At 44.9% G+C, this 20,994-nt stretch overlaps 1 protein-coding gene across 7 annotated transcripts in view; it reads left to right on the top strand.

The window, feature by feature from the left end:
• SH3GL3 (SH3 domain containing GRB2 like 3, endophilin A3) overlaps positions 1 to 20,994 on the top strand; it is a 107,185-nt gene that overhangs the window by 81,723 nt on the left and 4,468 nt on the right. For 3 of the 7 annotated variants that reach the window (XM_043921944.1, XM_043921947.1, XM_043921948.1), the window contains 3 exons: positions 554 to 663; positions 13,069 to 13,119; positions 14,178 to 14,374. In XM_043921944.1, the coding sequence (XP_043777879.1) occupies positions 554 to 663; positions 13,069 to 13,119; positions 14,178 to 14,374 (358 nt within the window). Of the gene's footprint in view, positions 1 to 553; positions 664 to 13,068; positions 13,120 to 14,177; positions 14,375 to 20,994 lie in introns of those variants that run through there. The other 4 variants (XM_043921949.1, XM_043921945.1, XM_043921950.1 and 1 more) reach the window with 3 other exon arrangements.

Here is a 20,994-nt window from a genome sequence, read left to right as displayed (position 1 = left end):
TCTGAGGTTATTGATATTTCTCCCAGCAATCTTGATTCCAGCTTGTGCTTCTTCCAGCCCAGCGTTTCTCATGATGTATTCTGCATATAAGTTAAATAAGCAGGGTGACAATATACAGCCTTGATGTACTCCTTTTCCTATTTGGAACCAGTCTGTTGTTCCATGTCCAGTTCTAACTGTTGCTTCCTGACCTGCATACAGGTTTCTCAAGAGGCAGGTCAGGTGGTCTGGTATGCCCATCTCTTTCAGAATTTTCCGCAGTTTATTGTGATCCACATAGTCAAAGGCTTTGGCATAGTCAATAAAGCAGAAATAGATGTTTTTCTGGAACTCTCTTGCTTTTTCGATGCCTGCATATAGCCAAAAAACTACATTTGGGATATCAGAGCCATCACTTTGGGCTACTCAAGGGTCACTGTGTAAAAATCACCCCCTTCATGACCATCACCTTAGGACCTAAATGTGTAGGTCCACAAGGCAGAACAAATGTAGGTTTGGAGGCTTTGAATTTTTCATCAGATGTCTGACTGATCTTAAAATGTGTATATCACAGGATATCAGCTGCATCCAATGTCCCCAAGCGAGAATACAAGCCACGGCCCATAAAAAGGAGTCCCAGCGAGCTCAATGGGGTGTCCACCGCCTCCTCGGCAAAGACAACAGGTGAGCTGACCGTTCTGTGGGTACCGCATGCCCTTCTGCAAGGCTGTGCTGAAAGTGCTTGCTCACTGCTCATTGCTGTATTTTGTGTGGTTACACTGAGATTCTGAATTTCTCTCTTAGGTTATTTGGTGAATTCCCTTTACCCCTTAGTAATGCACCCTTTCCTGCTTTCTTGTATTGAGTACTTATATCAAGGACAAATTCCACCACATTCAGTTCAGTTCAGTCGCTCAGTAGTGTCCGACTCCATGAACTGCAGCACGCCAGGCCTCCCTGTCCATCACCAACTCCCGGAGTCTAACCAAACTCATGTCCATTGAGTCGGTGATGCCATCCAGTCATCTCATCCTCTGTCGACCCCCTCTCCTCCTGCCCTCAATCTTTCCCAGCATCAGGGTCTTTTCCAATGAGTCAACTCTTCGCATGAGGTGGCCAAAGTATTGGAGTTTCAGCTTCAGCATCTGTCCTTCCAATGAACACCCAGGACAGATCTCCTTTAGGATGGACTGGTTGGATCTCCTTGCAGTCCAAGGAACTCTCAAGAGTCTTCTCCAACACCACAGTTCAAAAGCATCAATTCTTTGGCACTCAGCTTTCTTTATAGTCCAACTCTCATATCCATACATGACTACTGGAAAAACCATAGCCTTGACTAGATGGACCTTTGTTGGCAAAGTAATGTCTCTGCTTTTTAATATGCTATCTAGGTTGGTCATAACTTTCCTTCCAAGGAGTAAGCATCTTTTAATTTCATGGCTGCAATCACCATCTGCAGTGATTTTGGAGCCCCCCAAAATAAAGTCTGACACTATTTCCACTGTTTCCCCATCTATTTCCCATGAAGTGATGGGACCGGATGCCATGATCTTAGTTTTCTGAATGTTGAGCTTTGAGCCAACTTTTTCACTCTCCTCTTTCACTTTCATCAAGAGGCTCTTTAGTTCCTCTTCACTCTCTGCCATAAGGGTGATGTCATCTGCATATCTGAGGTTATTGATATTTCTCCCAGCAATCTTGATTCCAGCTTGTGCTTCTTCCAGCCCAGCGTTTCTCATGATGTATTCTGCATATAAGTTAAATAAGCAGGGTGACAATATATAGCCTTGATGTACTCCTTTTCCTATTTGGAACCAGTCTGTTGTTCCATGTCCAGTTCTAACTGTTGCTTCCTGACCTGCATGCAGGTTTCTCAAGAGGCAGATCAGGTGGTCTGGTATGCCCATCTCTTTCAGAATTTTCCACAGTTTGTTGTGATCCACACAGTCAAAGGCTTTGGCATAGTCAATAAAGCAGAAATAGATGTTTTTCTGGAACTCTCTTGCTTTTTCGATGATCCAGCGGATGTTGGCAATTTGATCTCTGGTTCCTCTGCCTTTTCTAAAACCAGCTTGAACATCTGGAATTTCATGGTTCATGTATTGCTGAAGCCTGGCTTGGAGAATTTTGAGCATTACTTTAGTAGCGTGTGAGATGAGTGCAATTGTGCGGTAGTTTGAGCATTCTTTGTCATTACCTTTCTTTGGGACTGCAATGAAAACTGACCTTTTCCAGTCCTGTGGCCACTGCAAATTTGGAGTTTTCCAAATTTGCTGGCATATTGAGTGCAGCACTTTCACAGTGTCATCTTTCAGGATTTGAAATAGCTCAACTGGAATTCCATTACCTCCACTAGCTTTGTTTGTAGTGATGCTTCCTAAGGCCCACTTGACTTCACGTTCCAGGATGTCTGGCCCTAGGTGAGTGTTCACACCATCGTGATTATCTGGGTCGTGAAGTTCTTTTTTGTACAATTCTTCTGTGTATTCTTGCCACCTCTTCCTAATGTCTTCTACTTCTGTTAGGTTCATACCATTTCTGTCCTTTATTGAGTCCATCTTTGCATGAAATGATCCCTTGGTGTATCTAATTTTCTTGAAGAGGTCTCTAGCCTTTCCCATTCTGTTGTTTTCCTCTATTTCTTTGCATTTCTTTGCTGAGGAAGGCTTTCTTTTCTCTCCTTGCTATTCTTTGGAACTCTGCATTCAGATGGGACTATCTTTCCTTTTCTCCTTTGCTTTTCACTTCTCTTCTGTTCACAGGTATTTGTAAGGCCTTCTCAGACAGCCATTTTGCTTTTTTGCATTTCTTTTTCTTGGGGATGATCTTGATCCCTGTCTCCTGTACAATGTCATGAACCTCTGTCCATAGTTCATCAGGCATTCTGTCTATCAGATCTATACCTACCACCTTGACACACCTTTGTGTGTCAAACCTTGGCCATAGAAACATCATGCTGCATTATCCTCTATATTTAAATTTTTAACTCTTGTAAAATATTTCCCTAATTTAAAAAAAATTTGAATCAGCATTGGCTGAGCACCTGCTATGTAGTAGGCACCGCCATAAGTGTTGCATCATTATTTTTTAATTAGACAAATGGCACAAATATATGCCTAAAGAAAATGGTTGAACTGAGAAAAGTAGCATTCAAGTGGTGTAAGTCATACTTTAGTTTCTTGTGATCACTCACTATACCCCAGGCCCCTTCCTAGATGTTGCCAGTGTTAAACATTTTGTATGAACACTGTCATATCTATTTATGTGCATAGATATACTGTATACTTACTGCTTTAGACCCTTCACTTTTTCAAATACAAGATCTTGTACTAGAGGTATTGTGCTATGCTTAGCTTTTGTAAATGTACCATTGTTTCTTGGAGTTATTCCCACATCATGCATATGGATCTGCCCCACTATTTTTTTTAAAAAAATTTTATTGCGGTATAGTCTATTTAAAATGTGTTAGTTTCAGATGTACAGCAAAGTGAATCAGTTATACATATGCATGTATTCACTCTTTTTTTAGATTCTTTTCCCATATAGGTCATTACAGATTGTTGAGTAGAATTCCCTGTGCTATACAATAGGTCCTTATTAGTTATCTATTTTATATACAGTAGCATGTATATGTCAATGCCAATCTCCCAGTTGAACCCTCCTCCCCCTTCCTCCCTGGTAACCACAAGTTTGTTTTCTATATCTGTGATTCTATTTCTATTTTGTAAATAAGTTCATTTCTACCATATTTCTAGAATCCACATATAAGTGATCTTACGTATATCACTTATGTATATATATGTCTGACTTTGTCTTTCTCTGTCTGACTTACTTCACTGAGTATGACAATCTAGGTCCATCCATGTTGCTGCAGATGCCATTATTTTGTTCTTTTTATGGCTGAGTGATATTCCATTGTATATGTGTTATCCTATTATTTTTTAATGGCTTCATAGTTTTCCATTATATATAGCATTTCCCGTATTAATAGACATTAAGGTTGCTTCCAGTTATTTTCTAAAAGGAATGTCCTTTATCTGACTCTACATGCTGATGGGCAAGTCCTTCTTGGAAATGAAATTGCTGAGTTAGAGTGAATGCATTTAAGAGACCGTCGATACTGCCAAATTACCTGCTAAAACAGGTACACTACTATTAATATAGCAATACCTGCTTCTCCTTGCCTGTGTCATTAGGCTTCAGTTTTTGCCAAGTACTAATGGATAAAAAACAATTCTTTGCTCTGTGTGCAACATCTCATTTGAGATTCCATGTCAGTTTGCCTGTGGTGCTGTGTCTGTTACTGCTGCCCACTTCCCGTGGTTTTGGGGGATTACAAATGCTTTGCTGAGTGAGGTGCAGTGGTTTCTAGATTTCTGGCTGGCTGCCTCCCTCACGGCACCGTTTCAGGTCCCTGCACTCAGTACTCCTTCCTGGAGGCAGACGCCTGGTCTCCCAGGTCCTTGGTACAAGGCCAGGGTGGGAGGAGTCATCGGGCTGCTCTTCTCCCAGAATGCCAACTAGTCCTCCAGCTCCCAAAACTACTTACTCTGAGTTTGGGGCACCCTCTTTTGTTGCATCTCTCTTTGGGGACCATTTTGAGCTTCATTTTCTCCAGCTGCTTGATTTCCATCTATCAGATATTCCGTATAGTTCTCATAATTTATGGTCCTTCTTGTTTTCCAACATTGTTTGGAATTAAAGACACACCTATTTTATTTTTTAATTTTTAAAATTGATTTTATTGGAGTATAGTTGCTTTACAGTGTTGTGTTAGCTTCTACTGTACAGCAAAGTGAATCAGCCACACACGTACGTGTATCCCCTCCCCCTCGAGCTCTCTCCCCACTCAGGGCACCGCAGGCTGTGCAGTATGTTCTCAGTTCATACATAGTATCAATAGTGTGACGTGTCAGTCCCTATCTCCTAATTTTCCCACCCCGCTGCTTCCCCCTTGGAAGACATACCTATTTTATAATCCTTAGTGATTGGCTGGGATTCCCTGGTGGCTCAGTGGTAAAGAACCATCTGCCAATGCAGGAGACGCGGGTTTGATCCCTGGGTTTGGAAGATCCCCTGGAGAAGGAAATGACAACCCACTCCAGTATTCTTGCCTGGAGAATCCCCATGGACTGAAGAGTCCATGGGGTCGAAAAGAGTCAGGCATGACTTAGTGACTAAGCATGCACACACTTGTCCAAAGAAATGATGGATTCTGCGGGACCCCCTATTGAGTCAATGAAAGAAGATTAGACCCTGGTTCTGCTCCCTGGAAGGTGTGAGAAGCCTAGCTCTTGTCCTTTATCCTGCAGGTCCCTAGATTTGTCTTCTCAGAGGTCTTTCATAGCTTCCACATCTTCACATCTGAAGTGGCCTTTGGAAAGCCGCTTCCTCTGACAGTTGTGCTTACTGCTGCTTAGGTGTCTTGAGGGTTCTTCAAGGTTCAGTAGTTGCAGATGTTTTCAGGTTAGACCAGCACTTCCTTTTCCCAATTCAAGGCCTCCAAAAATGTAATAGCTTCTCATCTGTGTCTCCCAAGCACTCTCATGTGCCAGGAATCACATCCAAGTTTCTTTCTTAGATATAGCTCTTAAGACTGCCTTACTTCTTTCCTTTCTTGCCTAACCTTTCCTTTCTTTTTCTAAATATTTCTATATTTGGCTCTCTTGGGTCTTAGCTGTGGCACGTGGAATTTTCTTTGCATCATGCAGGCTCTTCATTGTGGCCCATAGACTCTCTAGTTGAGGCGTGTGGGCTTAGTTGTCCTGCAGCATGTGGGATCTTAGTTCCCTGACCAGGGAATGAACCTGTGTCCTCTGTTCCAAGACAGATTCTTAACCATTGGACCACCAGGGAAATCCCAGCTAACCTTTCTTAACTTATGGAGGTTACCTTGAGGCCATCTGGAATAGCAGATGAGTGGGAAGGCAATACCTTTACATAAATCTTTGCTGTGGAATGAGGTGCATTCATTCAGTTTACAGAAGTCTCTGAGAATGACTTGGAACACAGCCTGCCCATCGTCCATTCTTTGGGGGTACAGAAGCTTTTCTAATGCTCCAGGACCCAACCTCTGATTCTTCTGTCTTCCCTTTTTGCTTGCAAACTGGGCAATTCTTCCCTTTCTTACAATAAGTAGTTAGATGTACCAAGGAGCAGTTACCATCCAGTCACATTCTGTTTTCCCCAATTTCTTCCTTTAGAGCTCCTGATATGCAGCATGCTTTGAAAGTTACCACAGGCAAAAGTTTTACCAAATGTTTTTCCACACCCTAATTAGGATCACTGACTTTCATGCCAGTTGTATCTGTTTCTTCCTCTTCACGGCCTGGCCACTAATTTTAACTTTTATCATGACAACATCCCACTTCTGGTACCAGTTTTTGCATGAGTTAGGGTAAGAATAGTTACTGTTGTACAGAGACTCAAGAAAGCAATGGTTCAAATGAGATAGAAATTAAGAATGGACGTCCAGGTCTAGAGGTTTCCTTTTAGGGAAGTAAACCAAAGAGGGTTGATATTACTTCCACTCCCACCCCCTGGGATGGACCTAGTCACAGGACCACAACTAGCTGCAGAGGTTGGGGGAGTGGGTTTAGCTGGAGAGCCACATCCCACCACTATATCACCGTGAAGAGGACAGAGAGAGTGTTGGTGGCCAGCTTGCAGTTTCTAACACACACATCTATCTACTACACATATGTTGTGGAAGAACACATCAGACCTCACACAATTCATTTCCATTAGAACGTGGTACAATGTTCAAGTGGTATGGGAACGTACATTAAGGATAACCTAGGAGTTGGCAGGCTTTATTTGTAGAGGGACAGGTGATAAAAAGTTTATACCATGTCAGTTATTTGGTCTTGGTTGCAACCCTCAACTCTGTTCTCATGTGAAAGCAGCCACAGACAGTATGGAAATGGATGAGGCATGGCTGTATTCCATTCAAACGTTACTTGGCCCACAGGCCAGAGTTTGCCAACCCTGGGGTGACTCATTAGGAAATCAACTCAACAATATCAATCAAAATTAATAAAAATGTTTGCATACTCTCAGTGGCTTCATTCCTGGAAATGTATCCTAAAGAAATAATTTAAGCAAAAGCATATTCCTGTACCTATTACAGCACTATACAGAAGAAGAACAAGTTATAAATGGGAACAGCCTAATGACCAATATTTATTTATATATATTTGTCAACATTAGGATAATGGTTAAATAGATGATGGTCTATCAAATGGGATATTGTGCAGCTTTTCAAACTCACTGACATGGAAATTATGTCAAAACATTCGAATGTGTATGGTTTGATATGAAGTTGAAAAGAAAGACACAGATTTATCAGTGTACTGTGATTACAATCTTATATATCAATATGTGCATGTAGGCCAGGCTAAATGGTAGGATTCTGGGCAGTATTTTCCTTCTTAAAAAGATATTCTTTAAATTGTATTTCAATAAGCATATTTGAATAAATAAGCATGTATTTAATAATGGAAAAGTCAATGGCTTTTGAAGAATAGGTATACTTCCTTCTTTAAAGAAAACTGTGTGTCCATTGTATTCTCTATTCTCCCCACCCCCAGGAAGCTCAGTGCCAGATGCGAAATTCAAGCATAGCGATCATTATAAAATGGCCAGAGCTGGTCCCTGTGCACCTCCTCCCCTTTGATGAGGGTGACCATGCGTCCTAGTTCGCTTGGGACAGTCCCAGCATATGTCTATTGCTGCAGTATAATTTTTGAAAAAATTTAGTTAGTTAGTTTTGGCTTCACTGGGTCTTTGTTGCTATGCGCAGGCTTTCTCTAGTTGCAGTCGGGGGACTACTCTCTAGTTGTGGTGTGTGGGCTTCTTATTGCGGTGGCTTCTCTTATTGCAGAGCACAGACTCTAGTCACATGGACTTCAGCAGCTGTGCTGTGCAAACTTAGTTACCTAGCAGCATGTGAGATCTTCAGGACCAGGGATGGAACCTGTGTCCCCTGCATTGGCAGGTGGATTCTTAACCACTGGACCAACAGGGAAGTCCCTCTGGTATCATTTTTAATAGTCCCCTCCCACCTTTACTCACAAGTTCTATTGTTTGTATGAAAATACATTGTTTCCTTAATTTTTTCTGGCTTTACTTTTCTCTTTCTGGTCTGTGAAACCTCTCTTCTGAATACATATGTTATTGTGAGCCATTTCAAAATTTCTGTTAGAAAGAAGCTGGTTATAAATATAACTAAAAACTTTGAAAGCAAGTCCAACCCCAGCCTGCCTTCCTCCCTGTATTATATCTGAGTGAATTAGAATCAGCAGACCCTAGAGCCCCAGAAAGGCTTCCCAAATGGCTCAGGGGTAAATAATTCATCTATCAATGCAGGAGACACTGGAGATGCGTGTTCGATCCCTGGGTCGGGAAGATTCCCTGGAGAAGGGAATGGCAACCCACTCCAGTATTCTTGCCTGGGAAATCCCATGGACAGGCTACAGTCTATGGGGTCACAAAGAGTTGGACACAACTGAGTACAGTTGTTTTACAATGCTGTGTTAGTTTCTGTTGTAAGCAAAGTGAATCAACCACACGTATACAAATGTCCCCCCACCTTTTTTTTGATTTCCTTCCCATGTAGGTCGCCACAGAACATTAAGTAGCTTTCTCAGTGCCATACAGTATGTTCTCATTAATTATCTATTTTATACATAGTAGAGTGTATATGTCAATCCCAATCTCCCAATTCATCCCACTCCTGCCTTCCTCCCTTGGTGTCTGTACATTGTTCTCTATGTGTCTCTATTTCTGCTTTGCAAATAGGTTCATCTCTAACATTTTTCTAAATTCCACATATATGCATTAATATACAATATCTGTTCTTCTCTTTTTCTGACTTAATTCACTCTGTATGACATTCTCTGGGTCCATCCATGTCTCTGCAAATGGCACAGTTTTGTTCCTTTATATGGCCAAGTGATATTCCATTATCTATACATACCCCAACTTCTTTATCCATTCATCTGTTCGTGGACATCTAGGTTGCTTCCATGTCCTGGCTACTGTAAATAGTTCTGCAGTGAACACTGGGGTACATGTGTCTTTTGGGATTATGGTTCTTTCTGGATATATGCCCATGAGTGTGGTTGCTGAGTCATATGTAGTTCTACATCTTACAGATTTTTCATTTTATCTCGTTAAGAAATAATACCGGGGAATGTCAGCAAACGTTCAAGAGCATCAGGAAAGATTTCTTTCCAAGATTCTTGATCGGAGGGAATAGGGCCAGCAAGTGGTTGCAAAGGGAGTCTGTTGTATGCATCTGACTTGGAAGAAGAAACCAGTGATAGGACAGTCCGTTCCTTGGCTTCCTCATCCAGACTGTGCATGTAGTGCTATGTCCCCTCCTTCTTGGCCAGTAGCTCAGTCCCCAGGCAGATTAAGTTGTTAGCTGGGTGATGGTCAGCCAGAGATCACAGATGTGTAGAAGATGGCTTTCAGGAAGGCTCAGTGTCCACAACTGGATTCTCCGTTACAGCACACTGCATGCCATGCCACCGTGTAACATCTGCGTCTACTTTAGTCCCCAACCCCAGCCCTGGGCTTCTTCGTTGACTCGTGGGTAGAATTTGCGAGTGTGAAGGGGTCCCGTACTGTTTGTCTCTAAGGCACAATTTCAAAAGAAAATGGCATTTTACAGCCGGAATTAATGGGAAATTACTTTCCATTAGGATTCTGAATGATTTGCACATAATGTTTATAAAGTGAAGGAAAAATGTCAAGCATTTCACTAACAATTTAAAGCAAAGCTCCTAGGACTCTGCCAGAAATGAATTCCAAGAACATTTTCTTCATCATTTCTTATTTCTAAAGAAAAAATAAAAAAAAGAGGTGGGGGGAGATGAAAGGACATAGATCAATTAGGCTGAATCCATGGTGGGACTGAGATGGAATCTTTGATAATATGGTTTCTAGGTACTTAAGAGAATGAATAAAGTGAGCCAAAAAGGGAGAGGGGGGTGGTGGTGGAAATCACATCTTGAAATGATGGATTGCAGACAAAATCCAAGTTTAGGCTCTGGCGAGGAGAAACCGCTGCCTGTCCAAGCCCCCGAGTGTGGGGTCATGAGGCTTCATTGGAGTATGCTGCCTCCTTGTCCCCAAAGAGAAAAGGAGGCCAAGAAAAGTCTTCGCGCTAAAATGTGTGCCTGGGCCGTTCCCAGAAAACCCTTAGTTTTCAGGAAAATAGTAAAGGAACTTGTGACCTGTGCTTAGGCATCTTCCCTACCTTGCTGAATTCTAAATGTAAAGACTAGAGAACAGAGGCTATTGTACACTTTTTAATCAACTCACTTATTTATGAAGGCCTTCTTTTTTCTAATTTTATTTATGTTTTAATTTTTGGCTGGGCTGGGTCTTCATTGCTGCAAGCGGGCTTTCTTTAGTTGTGGTACGTGGGCTTCTCATTGCAATAGCTTCTCTTGTTGCGGAGCATGGGCTCTAGGTGTGAGGGCTTCAGTAGTTGCGGCTCCTGGGCTCTAGAGCACAGGCTCAGAAGTCATGATGCGTGGGCTTAGTTGCCCGACGGGCATGTGGGATCTTCCTGGATCAGGGATTGAACCTGTGTCCCCTGCATTGGCAGGTGGGTTCTTATCCACTGTGCCACCAGGGAAGTCCCTACGGAGGTTTTCTTTTGCACTGCTGTTCTTAAAGAGGGCGCCACTTTGTATAATCACAACTGAGGGTTAATATGGGCCAAACAGACTGACGTTAAGAATGTGGAAGGCAGAGATGAGTGAACAAGTGTGGGTTTCAAACATGTGCTCCAGGCATTTCAGAGCGAGGTGAAATAAATCTCTCAAATGATGTATATTAAGACATTCTAACTCCCTTTGGGTATAAAGAGACTTTTTATAAATTCCTTGACACTTCTTAGGGGGCTCGGATGTAATGTCTAGGGCTTAAGTCCTTCCCCTCATTGGAGTGAAATCTCTAGGATTACATTAGAAAATAAACATTTATTCAGAAGTAAAGTGTGAAGTGTGAAACTTAAAGAAGATGAGGACTCTGCAAATAGAAATGGATGTATTTTTAACCTGAATTTCCAAAGAGGAAATTAAAATTTCACACAGCGGTGACAACGGTGATTGCTCGGTTAGTAGATCCTTTTTTACTGTTTCTCTCCTGTCCTTCCCACTCTTTCCTTGGTCTTTTTTTCCCTTGCCATCAGCCTGCCTGCAATCTCCAAGTCTGTATATTATCAGTAGTGGTTCAGAGTCAGAGTTATAGACAAAGAGATATAAACAAAAAACGGGAATCTCATGTTGGAATTCAGAATTCTGGCACTTATTTGCTGTGTGACTTTGGGAGAGTTTCTTAACATCTCTGGACTGACTTACACTTGTTCCTAAATGAAGTGATCGAACATAATACGTTCCAGGTTTCTTTTCCAGCTCTAAATTCTGTGGCTCCAAAATTTATCTTTTATGAGTACTCAGCATTCTTGAAAATTTGCAAAGTGCACAGACTGAACATTTTTATATTTTCTGTATTTTAAAAAATACTATTAAAAATTAAAGTGTGAGCTCTGATTATTATTCTTAATCAATAGGCATTGATGCGAGAAAGGGGGAAGGGTCCTTTTTTTATTCTTTATCTCAAGAAAGCTTCAGAGGGAAAGGTTTTCTTGCTGCAGGGGATGGTTTCCTGTAACTCTGCTAAATAGTCTGTTAAAAGACTTTTTGAAAAGCCTGTTGGACATAATTTCCAATTTAGTTGTCAAAATTTTAATACTCCTTGACTGAAATGGTTCTATTATCTCAGATGCATATTTTAAAATCTTAGCATATATTCTACAATGATATGCTTGGTCTTTAAGCTAAAACTTAAAATAATGTTATCTAAATATTCATGTATATACTTATGTTTAAAAAAAAAATAGTCAAGTGAAGTCAGTCTCCAAGGATTACAAACAGGGCAGCCATGCAGCACAGTTCCAGAGGACCTTGTGTTTGAATCCACATGGGTGACACCCCCTCTGGAGTTGTTGAGTGGATGTGGCCTCAGATGCAAATCATGATGCCAGATTGTGGGAAAGTCTTCCCAGGTGGCTCAGTGGTAAAGGATTTGCCTGCCAACGCAGCAGACATGGGTTCGATCCCTGGATTGGGAAGATCCTCTGGAGAAGGGAATGGCAACCCACTCTGGTATTCTTGCCCGGGAAAAAGAGGAGCCTGGTGGGCTACAGTTCATGGGGTCACAAAGAGTCGGATGCCACTGAGCAACTAAACAACAACAACAACAAGAAAACAGTGAGGCCGGTGATGTCTGACTGCAGACCTCCAAGTCAGGAGCACCACAGGCAGAGGAGCCTGTAGCGGATAGAGTACATACTCGCCCCGTCCCAACTGCAGCCGCTTGTTGCCCGAGAATGTGGACCGAGGATAGCCAGCCCTTAGGATTTTTCCATGAGAAGCCAGAAATCACATATTTATGTGCAATCTCCTGATTTTTAAATACTGGCAACTAATCCACACTGTACAAAGCAAGGAGCTGGCCAAGCAAAACACAGTGTGCAAGCTGATCCCCCTGCCAGTGGCCAGGAAGCCACCTCTGATTAAGGCTGCTGTTCATCTTCTCCTTCCCTTAACTCAGAGTGGCAAAGGCAACCCACACGCCCTGGGCCTGGTTGTAGCAGAGGGCTCACCTCCCAGGAAACTTTGCTAAATAATGGGCCACAGCTTCCAAGAAGTCTGTGCAAGTCATCTTGGTACACAAGGGAAAGCTTTGTTAATGAATGGGGGAGGGCACAAACCTTGCTAGTTAAATCCATCTCCTGTAATCTGTGTGAGTGTTAGAGGATTGGTATTAAGGTAAAAACAAATTACAGGTGCTTATTTTTATAGATTATAATAATTAAGCTTGAGTTCCACTGACAAGTTATTTTAACAAATTACATCTCCTATGGATAAATACAGAGTTCTTATTTCTAGATTGTGCATAAACCTTTACTAGACCTTACTCACTAGTTTACGACTTAACTGTCTTAGCTCGAGCTGCTATAACAGATACTAGATCAAGTGGCTTAAAACAACCAACATTTATTTCTCACAGTTTCAGAGTCTGGGAAGTTCAAGATCAAGGTGCCGGCAGACTCGTTGTCGGGTGAGGGACCCCCTCCTGGTTTGCAGATGGCTGTCTTCTCGTCGTGTCTTTCCTTGGTGGCACTAGTGCATTCCCAAGGGCTCTGCCCTCATGACCTTGTCATCCCCCAGCATCCCCACCTGGTAATACCACCACTTTGGGGATTAGGACTTCAACATCTGAATACTGGGGGCACACAGACATTCTGTCCATGGCATTAGCCATAGATCTATATGTAAAATTTGCAGGTAAGGAAACCAGGGTCCAGAGGTGACCTCACCCAGAGCTAGAACCCAGGGATCTAAACTGTCTGTCTCATATGGTCTTATCAAATGAACGAAAATAGTCCTTTTCAGATGTTGAACAAAAATGGGTTTTGTAGTATTCGTCAGGGTTATATACCAATGCTGTATCTGGGTCAGCTCAAGCAAAAGTGTTAGCTTCAAAAAAATGTTTGCTACCAGAGCTTGAGATTTTTTGATCAAGAAAAAAATGACAACTTTTGAAGGGAGCTTGAACCAGATACGCTGGTTCTAATTCAAGAGAGATGGTGCCTGGCCCAGGGTACACACTCAGTGTTTGAGTCTGAAGCAGAAACAGACTTGAAAGTTCCAAGTCCTTTTTTGGCCCAACCCATTAAGAGATGAACTCTCTAGTTAGATGGTATGGGTACAGTGAGTCTCTGGGTGGCTGACTACTCCTCCTAACTGGCTGCCCATTCCACCTGCTGTCAGGTACCTTCCTCTCTCCCCATGGGTGGCAGAAGTCATATGCAGACACCTCTGCATTCCCGACTTGAGACCAGGAAGTGAGCAGAACACAGGCTCACCCAGCCAGGACAGGTGTCACCTGCCTTTCAGAGGAAGGCCCAAGTCCCGGCTTTCACTCCATCCCTCTCAGTCAGAATTCTGTCATCAAAAGACTAGGAATTCTCACCTTACCTGCAGGGGGTTATTCTGAGGATTATATCAGACCCTGTAAATAAGAGGTACTGGGCACACATGGTACTTGCTACATAGTGTAAGCGCCCAGGACACAGCAGTTGTTAATGTTTCATAACTGGTTATCTGATTTCCCAGCCTACAGCAGACTGCAAGGAGCAGATTAGAAAGGCCTGGGGGACTGCTCCGGGAAGGTCCACTGTCGGCAGGAAAAAGTGACAGGTCGCAGCCTGATGACAAGAGAGGCAAGAGAAACACTATAAAGAGCAGGAACAAAATCTCTAAAAGGCACAGCAGTTTGGGGCATTTACTAAAAGACAAAGAGCTCTCCTCAGGTCAGTAGCTTCTGTAGACTCTGTACCTTGTACATTGACAGGCACGCATGTTGACAGCAGGTGTGTGAATTTTACTTCTCTCTCCATCCCCTTCCCTGCTCACCACAAAGTAGGAGTGGGGGTTGTCACTTGCCTTTCGATTGTGATGCTCTGACCAGTGCTTCCAGGTAATGAAATCCCCAAAGTCAGGGCCACCAGAGGAGACGAGAGTGCAGTGGGTTCCTTGGGTGATCTGAAAATACAGCAAGTTCAAGGACAACGAAAGAGCTGTGACTTTTAGTGTCACGGAGAGGAGGATGTCCCTGCCCCTCTTACCACTTCTGCTTCCTCCTTGATCTTCTTCAAAGTCAGGGCGAGAAGTATGTTTTCGACAACAGGCTCCCAGGTCTTGGCTGGTGGCAGAGAGAGGGGGGAGGGAGTACATGAGGTGGCCGGGCTGCAGAAACGCCAGCACACCAGCTCCACCCTGGGGTCTAACCCACCTCCTGGAATAGACACCCATTTTTATTTGCTTGTTACACTAAGTCTGATACATATGAACCTTCAAGTTGGGAACTTTCCAAGATGTGAATGGTTGCATTTCCAATCAAAGCTATCACAAGTTATTTCTCATGTCTGGCATACATTGTCATGTGCATGCGTCCTCTGCAAGTGGCTGTTCTTGTGTGTACTTCACCGTACAGTCCTGTAGAGAGGACAGCAGTGCAGTGTCTTTATTTCAAGCCCAGGATGTCCAGAAGCAAGCGTAAAAGCAGCAGTATATAGCCAACTAGTTAGTTGGTTAGCTAGGCTAACTTTGTTGGACTTACGAACAGACTGGACTTACAGATGCACTCTCGGAATGGAACTCGTTCGTATGTATGGGACTTAATGGTATTTTTTATTGAAGCCTGAGCTGCTCATTTTGAAGCTGCCCAGGGAGTAAGGCCCTGAAGGACATCCCTCCAGTGACTGGCAGGGCGGGGTGGGATGTGGGCAGACCTTCTAGGATCAGAGACGGATTAAGGTGGAGAGTACTCTTGAAGAGCATCCCAGGCCCGGGAGCTCCAGGAGCCTGCCCTGCTGAGGACCCATGGCTCTTTCCAACCCAGCTGATGGACCACCCCATTGACTGCGGTTGGCTCGGAAACCTAGTGGGCATAAACTCACCATCCAATGATATTCAGAGTGGGTGCATGCCACGGTGATCAAGAGCTCAGACTCTGGACCTAGATGGAGGTCAGATCTCAGCACTGCTGCTTAAATGCTTGGAACCCCCATTTCTCTCTCCATCACATTGGGGGAAATAATAGTAACTCAGGCTTCCCAGGTGACTCAGCAGTAAAGAATCCACCTGCCAATGTGGGAGATGCAGGTTCGACCCCTGGGTTGGGAAGATCCCCTGGAGGAGGAAATGGCAACCCACTCCAGTATTCTTGCCTGGGAAATCCATAGAGGAACCTGGCGGGCTGCAGTCCATGGGGTCACAGTCAGACAGGACTGAGCTACTGAACAACAACAGTGACAAATGGTACCTCATCAAAGGGCTCCTCTGAGAATTAAATCTGCTTGTAGGCACTTAGAATGTTTTCAGGCACATGGTAAATACTGAAAACTGAGGGTTAGTCTTCTATCCCTCTAGCTGACCAGGACTGTGGTATTCATTGTGGGACTGTGGCTACCAGAATAAAATGTGCCTGGCAGTTCTGTTCACGTGAGTAGCCCTTTGCAGCAGGGACTTGGGGAGATAAAAACTGGAGTCAGAGAAGAGCCTCCAGAGAATCTTCCTTCCGTTAAAATAAGAGGGGACCAAGTATTGTCATAAGCCAGGCCACATTATTGCCCAGAAGGGAGTTAAATTTCTTTTAGAGAGAACACAATTATCCCGACCTGTTGCATGTTGCCGATGCAGCACTGACTGACCGACCACCTTCCTTAAAATTCTTGTGGTTGGGTCTCTTTTTTTACTCCCTAATGGTGTGGAACAGAGCTTGAATAATAAATATTCAATAGGGACACTCCCTTCTCTCTGTTAAAATAATCTTTGTTTCAGAGCCTTAACAAGGAAGAGACTGTGTTTTCCCCACCTCTTCTCTCACATTACGTGAATCCAGGCCTCAGGAGTGAGAGAAAATAAACACAGGCTCCCCGGCCAGGGCGGGAGGAGGCCGCCTCCTCACTGGAGGGGCTTCGGCTGCCAGGAGCTCACGTGCAGAGATTCTCAGCGGGTTCAGGTGCCAAGTACCATGCACGAGACAGCTTGTACAGGGAGGTGGTGGCGGAAGGTCCCAGGGGAAAGAGGAGGTGGGTGTTTAGCAAAGATGCGGTGCTGGGTGGGACCCCTCCTTTCTTCGGGGAAGATCTGGGAAGAGGTGCAGCTTATCCTTGGGCACCGGGCGCTCAGGCTCCTTGCACATGTCTGCGCCAAGCATGGCCAGTTTGAAAAGATCCCACTGAGCACATGTCACCTCTTCTGCCTTCACTTCCAGCGTCCCATCTGTGGTGACGCTGCCCTGTCTTTTGTGCAGAGGGAAAGTTCACACACTGTCACGGAGTGAGCACAAACTCAATTCCTCTTTAACCGAACTTGCTCTTGAGCCTCTCTTCAGACCGATGGCGGAAACAACTTAATCTTTTTTCCATTTCTACTGTTGGCCAAAAGAAAAAAAAATTAATCTTTTTTCCATTTCTTCTAATGGTGGAAAAAAACGTAATCTGGCCATTTCAAGGTAACTTGGTCTCTTCCAATAGAAAGTGCAGACTGTCCATTTATTGCTTGCTCGATTCAGGATTTAAACCTGGTCAGTTTAGCTAAAATTTCCTGCCAGGGCTATTGGTTTTTCCTCCAAGGCTCTCTCCTACCTCCTTCTCTACCCTCAAGATGTTCCCTGGGTACAGAGGGTGTTTGGGGAACATCACGGTGATGGGTGGGGAAGCTTGTCAGGGTCTTAACTGCTTCCACAGAGGAGATTTATCACACCAGGTCCGGGCCTGGGTCAGGTTTGCCCTTGGGTTACTGGACCTCTGCACTGGGAGCCTGTGCACCCACCCCCAGGTCATCTCTGGTCCAGATGCCCCCTCAGCTCTTCCTTACTTCCTGCCTGGTCTTGAGGAGGTGTTTACAGTGCATGGGGAGCCCAGGTGACCCCCTCAGGCACCCTCTCTGTTTAATTACATGTGAGGGTGCTCAGTGGCTTCACTTGTGTCTGACTCTTTGTGACCCTATTGACTGTATCCCTCCAGGCTCCTCTGTCCATGGGGATTCTCCAGGTAAGAATACTGGAGTGGGTTGCCATTCCCTCCTCTAGGGGATCTTCTGGACTCAGGGATCGAACCCACGTCTCCTGCATTGCAGGGAGATTCTTTATCACTGAGCCACAGGGGAACCCCTGTTTAATTACACCACCCACCATTTCCACTGTGCTCAGCACCCCCAAGTCTAGAGCTCTTTGAAGCCTATCTTCTACAGTTCCAGTGGGAAGTGGGGACAAGACCCCCACCCCAGCGTGGGATCAGGAAGCATCTCAGCCTTTTCAAACTGCCCTCTTCTACCTCTTCCCTGACTCCAGGAAGTGCTCTTGTCTCTTCTCTGGTGGCAAGAAACAGTCCCTCCCTCCCCACGCTTATAAGACAAATCTCTGTGCTCCAAGTTCTTCAACCTCTGGTTCCTTGGAATCCAGAAGTCTCTCCCCACCCCCAACTTCAAATCTCATAAAAGCCTGCCTGGCTCAGGCATGAAAGCCCCAAAGCCTCAGCGTCTACACCATCTCACAACTGAAATGACATTATTTTGGAACTTACCAGTTAAACATCGATCCCTCATATGTGGGTCCCACCCTCTCCCTAAAGGACAGGAGGCCATGGCTCCCTGGTTGGGGGCCCCAGACGGCCAAGATGACCCAGTGTGATGAAGGCATCGGATGACACTTCCCAATACCATCTTGCTGCATGTACAGTTCAGAACAGTGGACTGAGCTCTGCTGGGGGTGGACCTACTGATGCCTGCACTGTTGTTGAGAGCTGTGTTCGGTGGGTGAATGTTGGGGGTGGGGGGACAGTGCAGAGGCTGGGGAGAACCCAGCACTCACGCCTCACCAGAGTTGGGGAACTCTCGCCCAGGGGCTCTCCACTCCCGGGTCTTGGGAGAGACGCCATGTTTGGGGTTGATTTGCTGATGGAGTGTGATGTGAGGGCTGGTCGAGTTCCAGCTCTTCGGAGTCAGAAGTGGGAAGTATGGCAGTGGTCCCTAACCTGGAGTAAATGAAGTGAGACAGGAGGGACGTGTCTCTCCCCCGATTGGTTCAGAGCGTGTGTGCAGCGAGGGCACACGTATGCACGCATAGGCAGGGGCTGGGATAAGTGCATGTCTGCCATTTAGTATTTATTTCAGTCATCACAGGTAGCTTACAAAGTGAATGGGAGGAAAAATAGGTTGGCCAAAAAGTTCATTCGGGTTTCCCTATGAGATGTTATGGAAAAACCAGAATTAACTTTTCGGCCAACCCAACATATGTGTACACACACACACACACACACACACACACACAAACACACAGCTCTATAGTCAGTGTGATAGCCTATGAAGTTTCTTGGCAAGACTTAGCAGTGGCATAGAGTATGTAGGAGGTGACATCAGGAGAGGAGGTCACGGGCGGAGCGCTGGTGTCTCTTTCTGGCTTTGCCATTAGCTCTGGGGCCAGGCTGTTGTGACCTCTCAGGGGCACGTACTGCCTCTTCTTCAAAAAGAAAGCTTGTGGAAGACCACCAAAGACCCTTCTAGCACGGATGTTTTGTGTTCCAGGAAATGCCTCCGCAAACCATCATGGTGCTTGGCAGTTGACTCCCTCTGTGTCAAAAGCTGGTAGCGGGAGATATGACAGAATACTGATGGTTTTAGTGGACCACTCTGGAGCAGTTATTCACTAGCGGGATTGACTTTGACTCAGCAGCTTGACTTGCTACAGGGTTTCAGTGACCAGCTCCCACAGCGCCCCCACCCCACCCAGATCCGAGCTGTATTTCCAAAGGAAAATGGAAAGTCTGGCCTGGAAACACACAACTCCCTAATGCTTTGAAATCAGTGAAGGTTATTCTGTCCACATTCAAGATCATGAACCAGGCCCCCTATTTAAATCCTCCTGCTTCCTGGTGGCTCAGTGGTAAAGAATCCACTTGCCAATGCAAGAGAGACAGAATTGATCCGTGGTCCGGGAAGATCCCTTAGAGAAGGAAATGGCAACCTTCTCCAGTATTCTTGCCTGGGAAATCCTGTAGACAGGAACCTGGTGGGCTACAGTTCACGGGGTTGCCAAGAGTCACACATTACTGAGCGACTAAACAATCCCCAATTCCCATCATTACGACAAAAGGAATATACAAACTTGGGGTGGGACAGGGGTCTGTCATGGAAGGAGCTGTCTACATGCTGGAAGCATCAGGAAGATTCCAGAGATAATGGGGCAGGGGGCCCAGATTTTAAAATGCTGACCTACCTGGAAGTCACACCTGGGAAGGAGCTTCCCACCTGAAGAGGGACAGCCTCCCCTTCTCTGCCATCACTCCCCACCCCGCTTTCCCTACTAGCTCCCAGACACTCCCAGCCTCTTGTCAGAGGACTTGGAGGGAAAGAGGGCCATGGGGCTGGTGGTTCACAACCTCTCTTGGAAATTGGAAACACCTGAGAAATTTTTAAAAATCCAGTGTCTGGGTCCCACTGCCAGAGCTTCTGATTTAATTGGTCTGGGGTCAGCTCAGGCAGGGGGTGTTTATCGTGCCTCCAGATTGAGAACCACTGCAGCAGGAAGGCAAGAGGGGACCGTCTCAGTCCAACTGAGGAACTTCATTGACAGATGCTCCCTAAGCGAGGTGTGGGGGTGGGGCTTGGCTTTCACTCCCACGTGGGGTGGACAATGTGTGCAGAAGGTTAGCAGTGGGGGTGGTACTGAGGGTGGACCGCCCCCAGAGAATAGGTGCTGCTCGCTGAATTTTCTGCCACTTCCTGGTCCCTCCCCTGGACAAAGCGGCTTCTCATTTGACCAGCCCCAAATTTATCTTCTCTCTTTACTTGGCTGGAAAAGACTTGTTGAGGAAGGAACACAGTCTCTAGCAGAACTTGTTTCAATTCTTACTTAAAGTCTGGATGGGGAGAGAAATAAGAATGTTTCATAATAATAGAAAGAGGAAATTGAAATGGAAAACACAGGATGGCAGAGGAACTCTTGTTTCAGAGCACAGACTCTAGAGCACAGGCTCACTGGCTGTGGGACACAGGCTTAGTTGCTCTGCCATGTGTGGGATCTTCTGGGACCAGGGAGTCAACCCATGTCCCCTGCATTGGCAGGTGGATTCTTAACCACTGCACGGTGAAGGAGCACGTGCTGATGGAGAAGCTGCAGCAAGTTATCAGGAAGATCTAGCTAAGATAATTCTTGAAGGTGGCTACACTAAAGAAGAGATCTTCAGTCTAAATGAAAGAGCTTTCTATTGGAAGAAGGTGCCATCTAGGACTTTGATAGCTAGAGAAGAAAAGTGAGTGCCTGGCTTCAAAGTTTTATAGGACAGGGTATCTCTCTTGTTAGGGGCTATTGCAGCAGTGACTTTAAGTAGAAGCCAATGCATATGCACCATTCTGAAGATCTTAA

Source organism: Cervus elaphus, chromosome 13 (genome assembly GCF_910594005.1).
Source record: "Cervus elaphus chromosome 13, mCerEla1.1, whole genome shotgun sequence".
Lineage (NCBI taxonomy): Eukaryota > Metazoa > Chordata > Mammalia > Artiodactyla > Cervidae > Cervus > Cervus elaphus.
The sequence above is the reverse complement of the archived record's forward strand: the minus strand, read 5'-3'. Positions and strand labels throughout refer to the sequence as shown.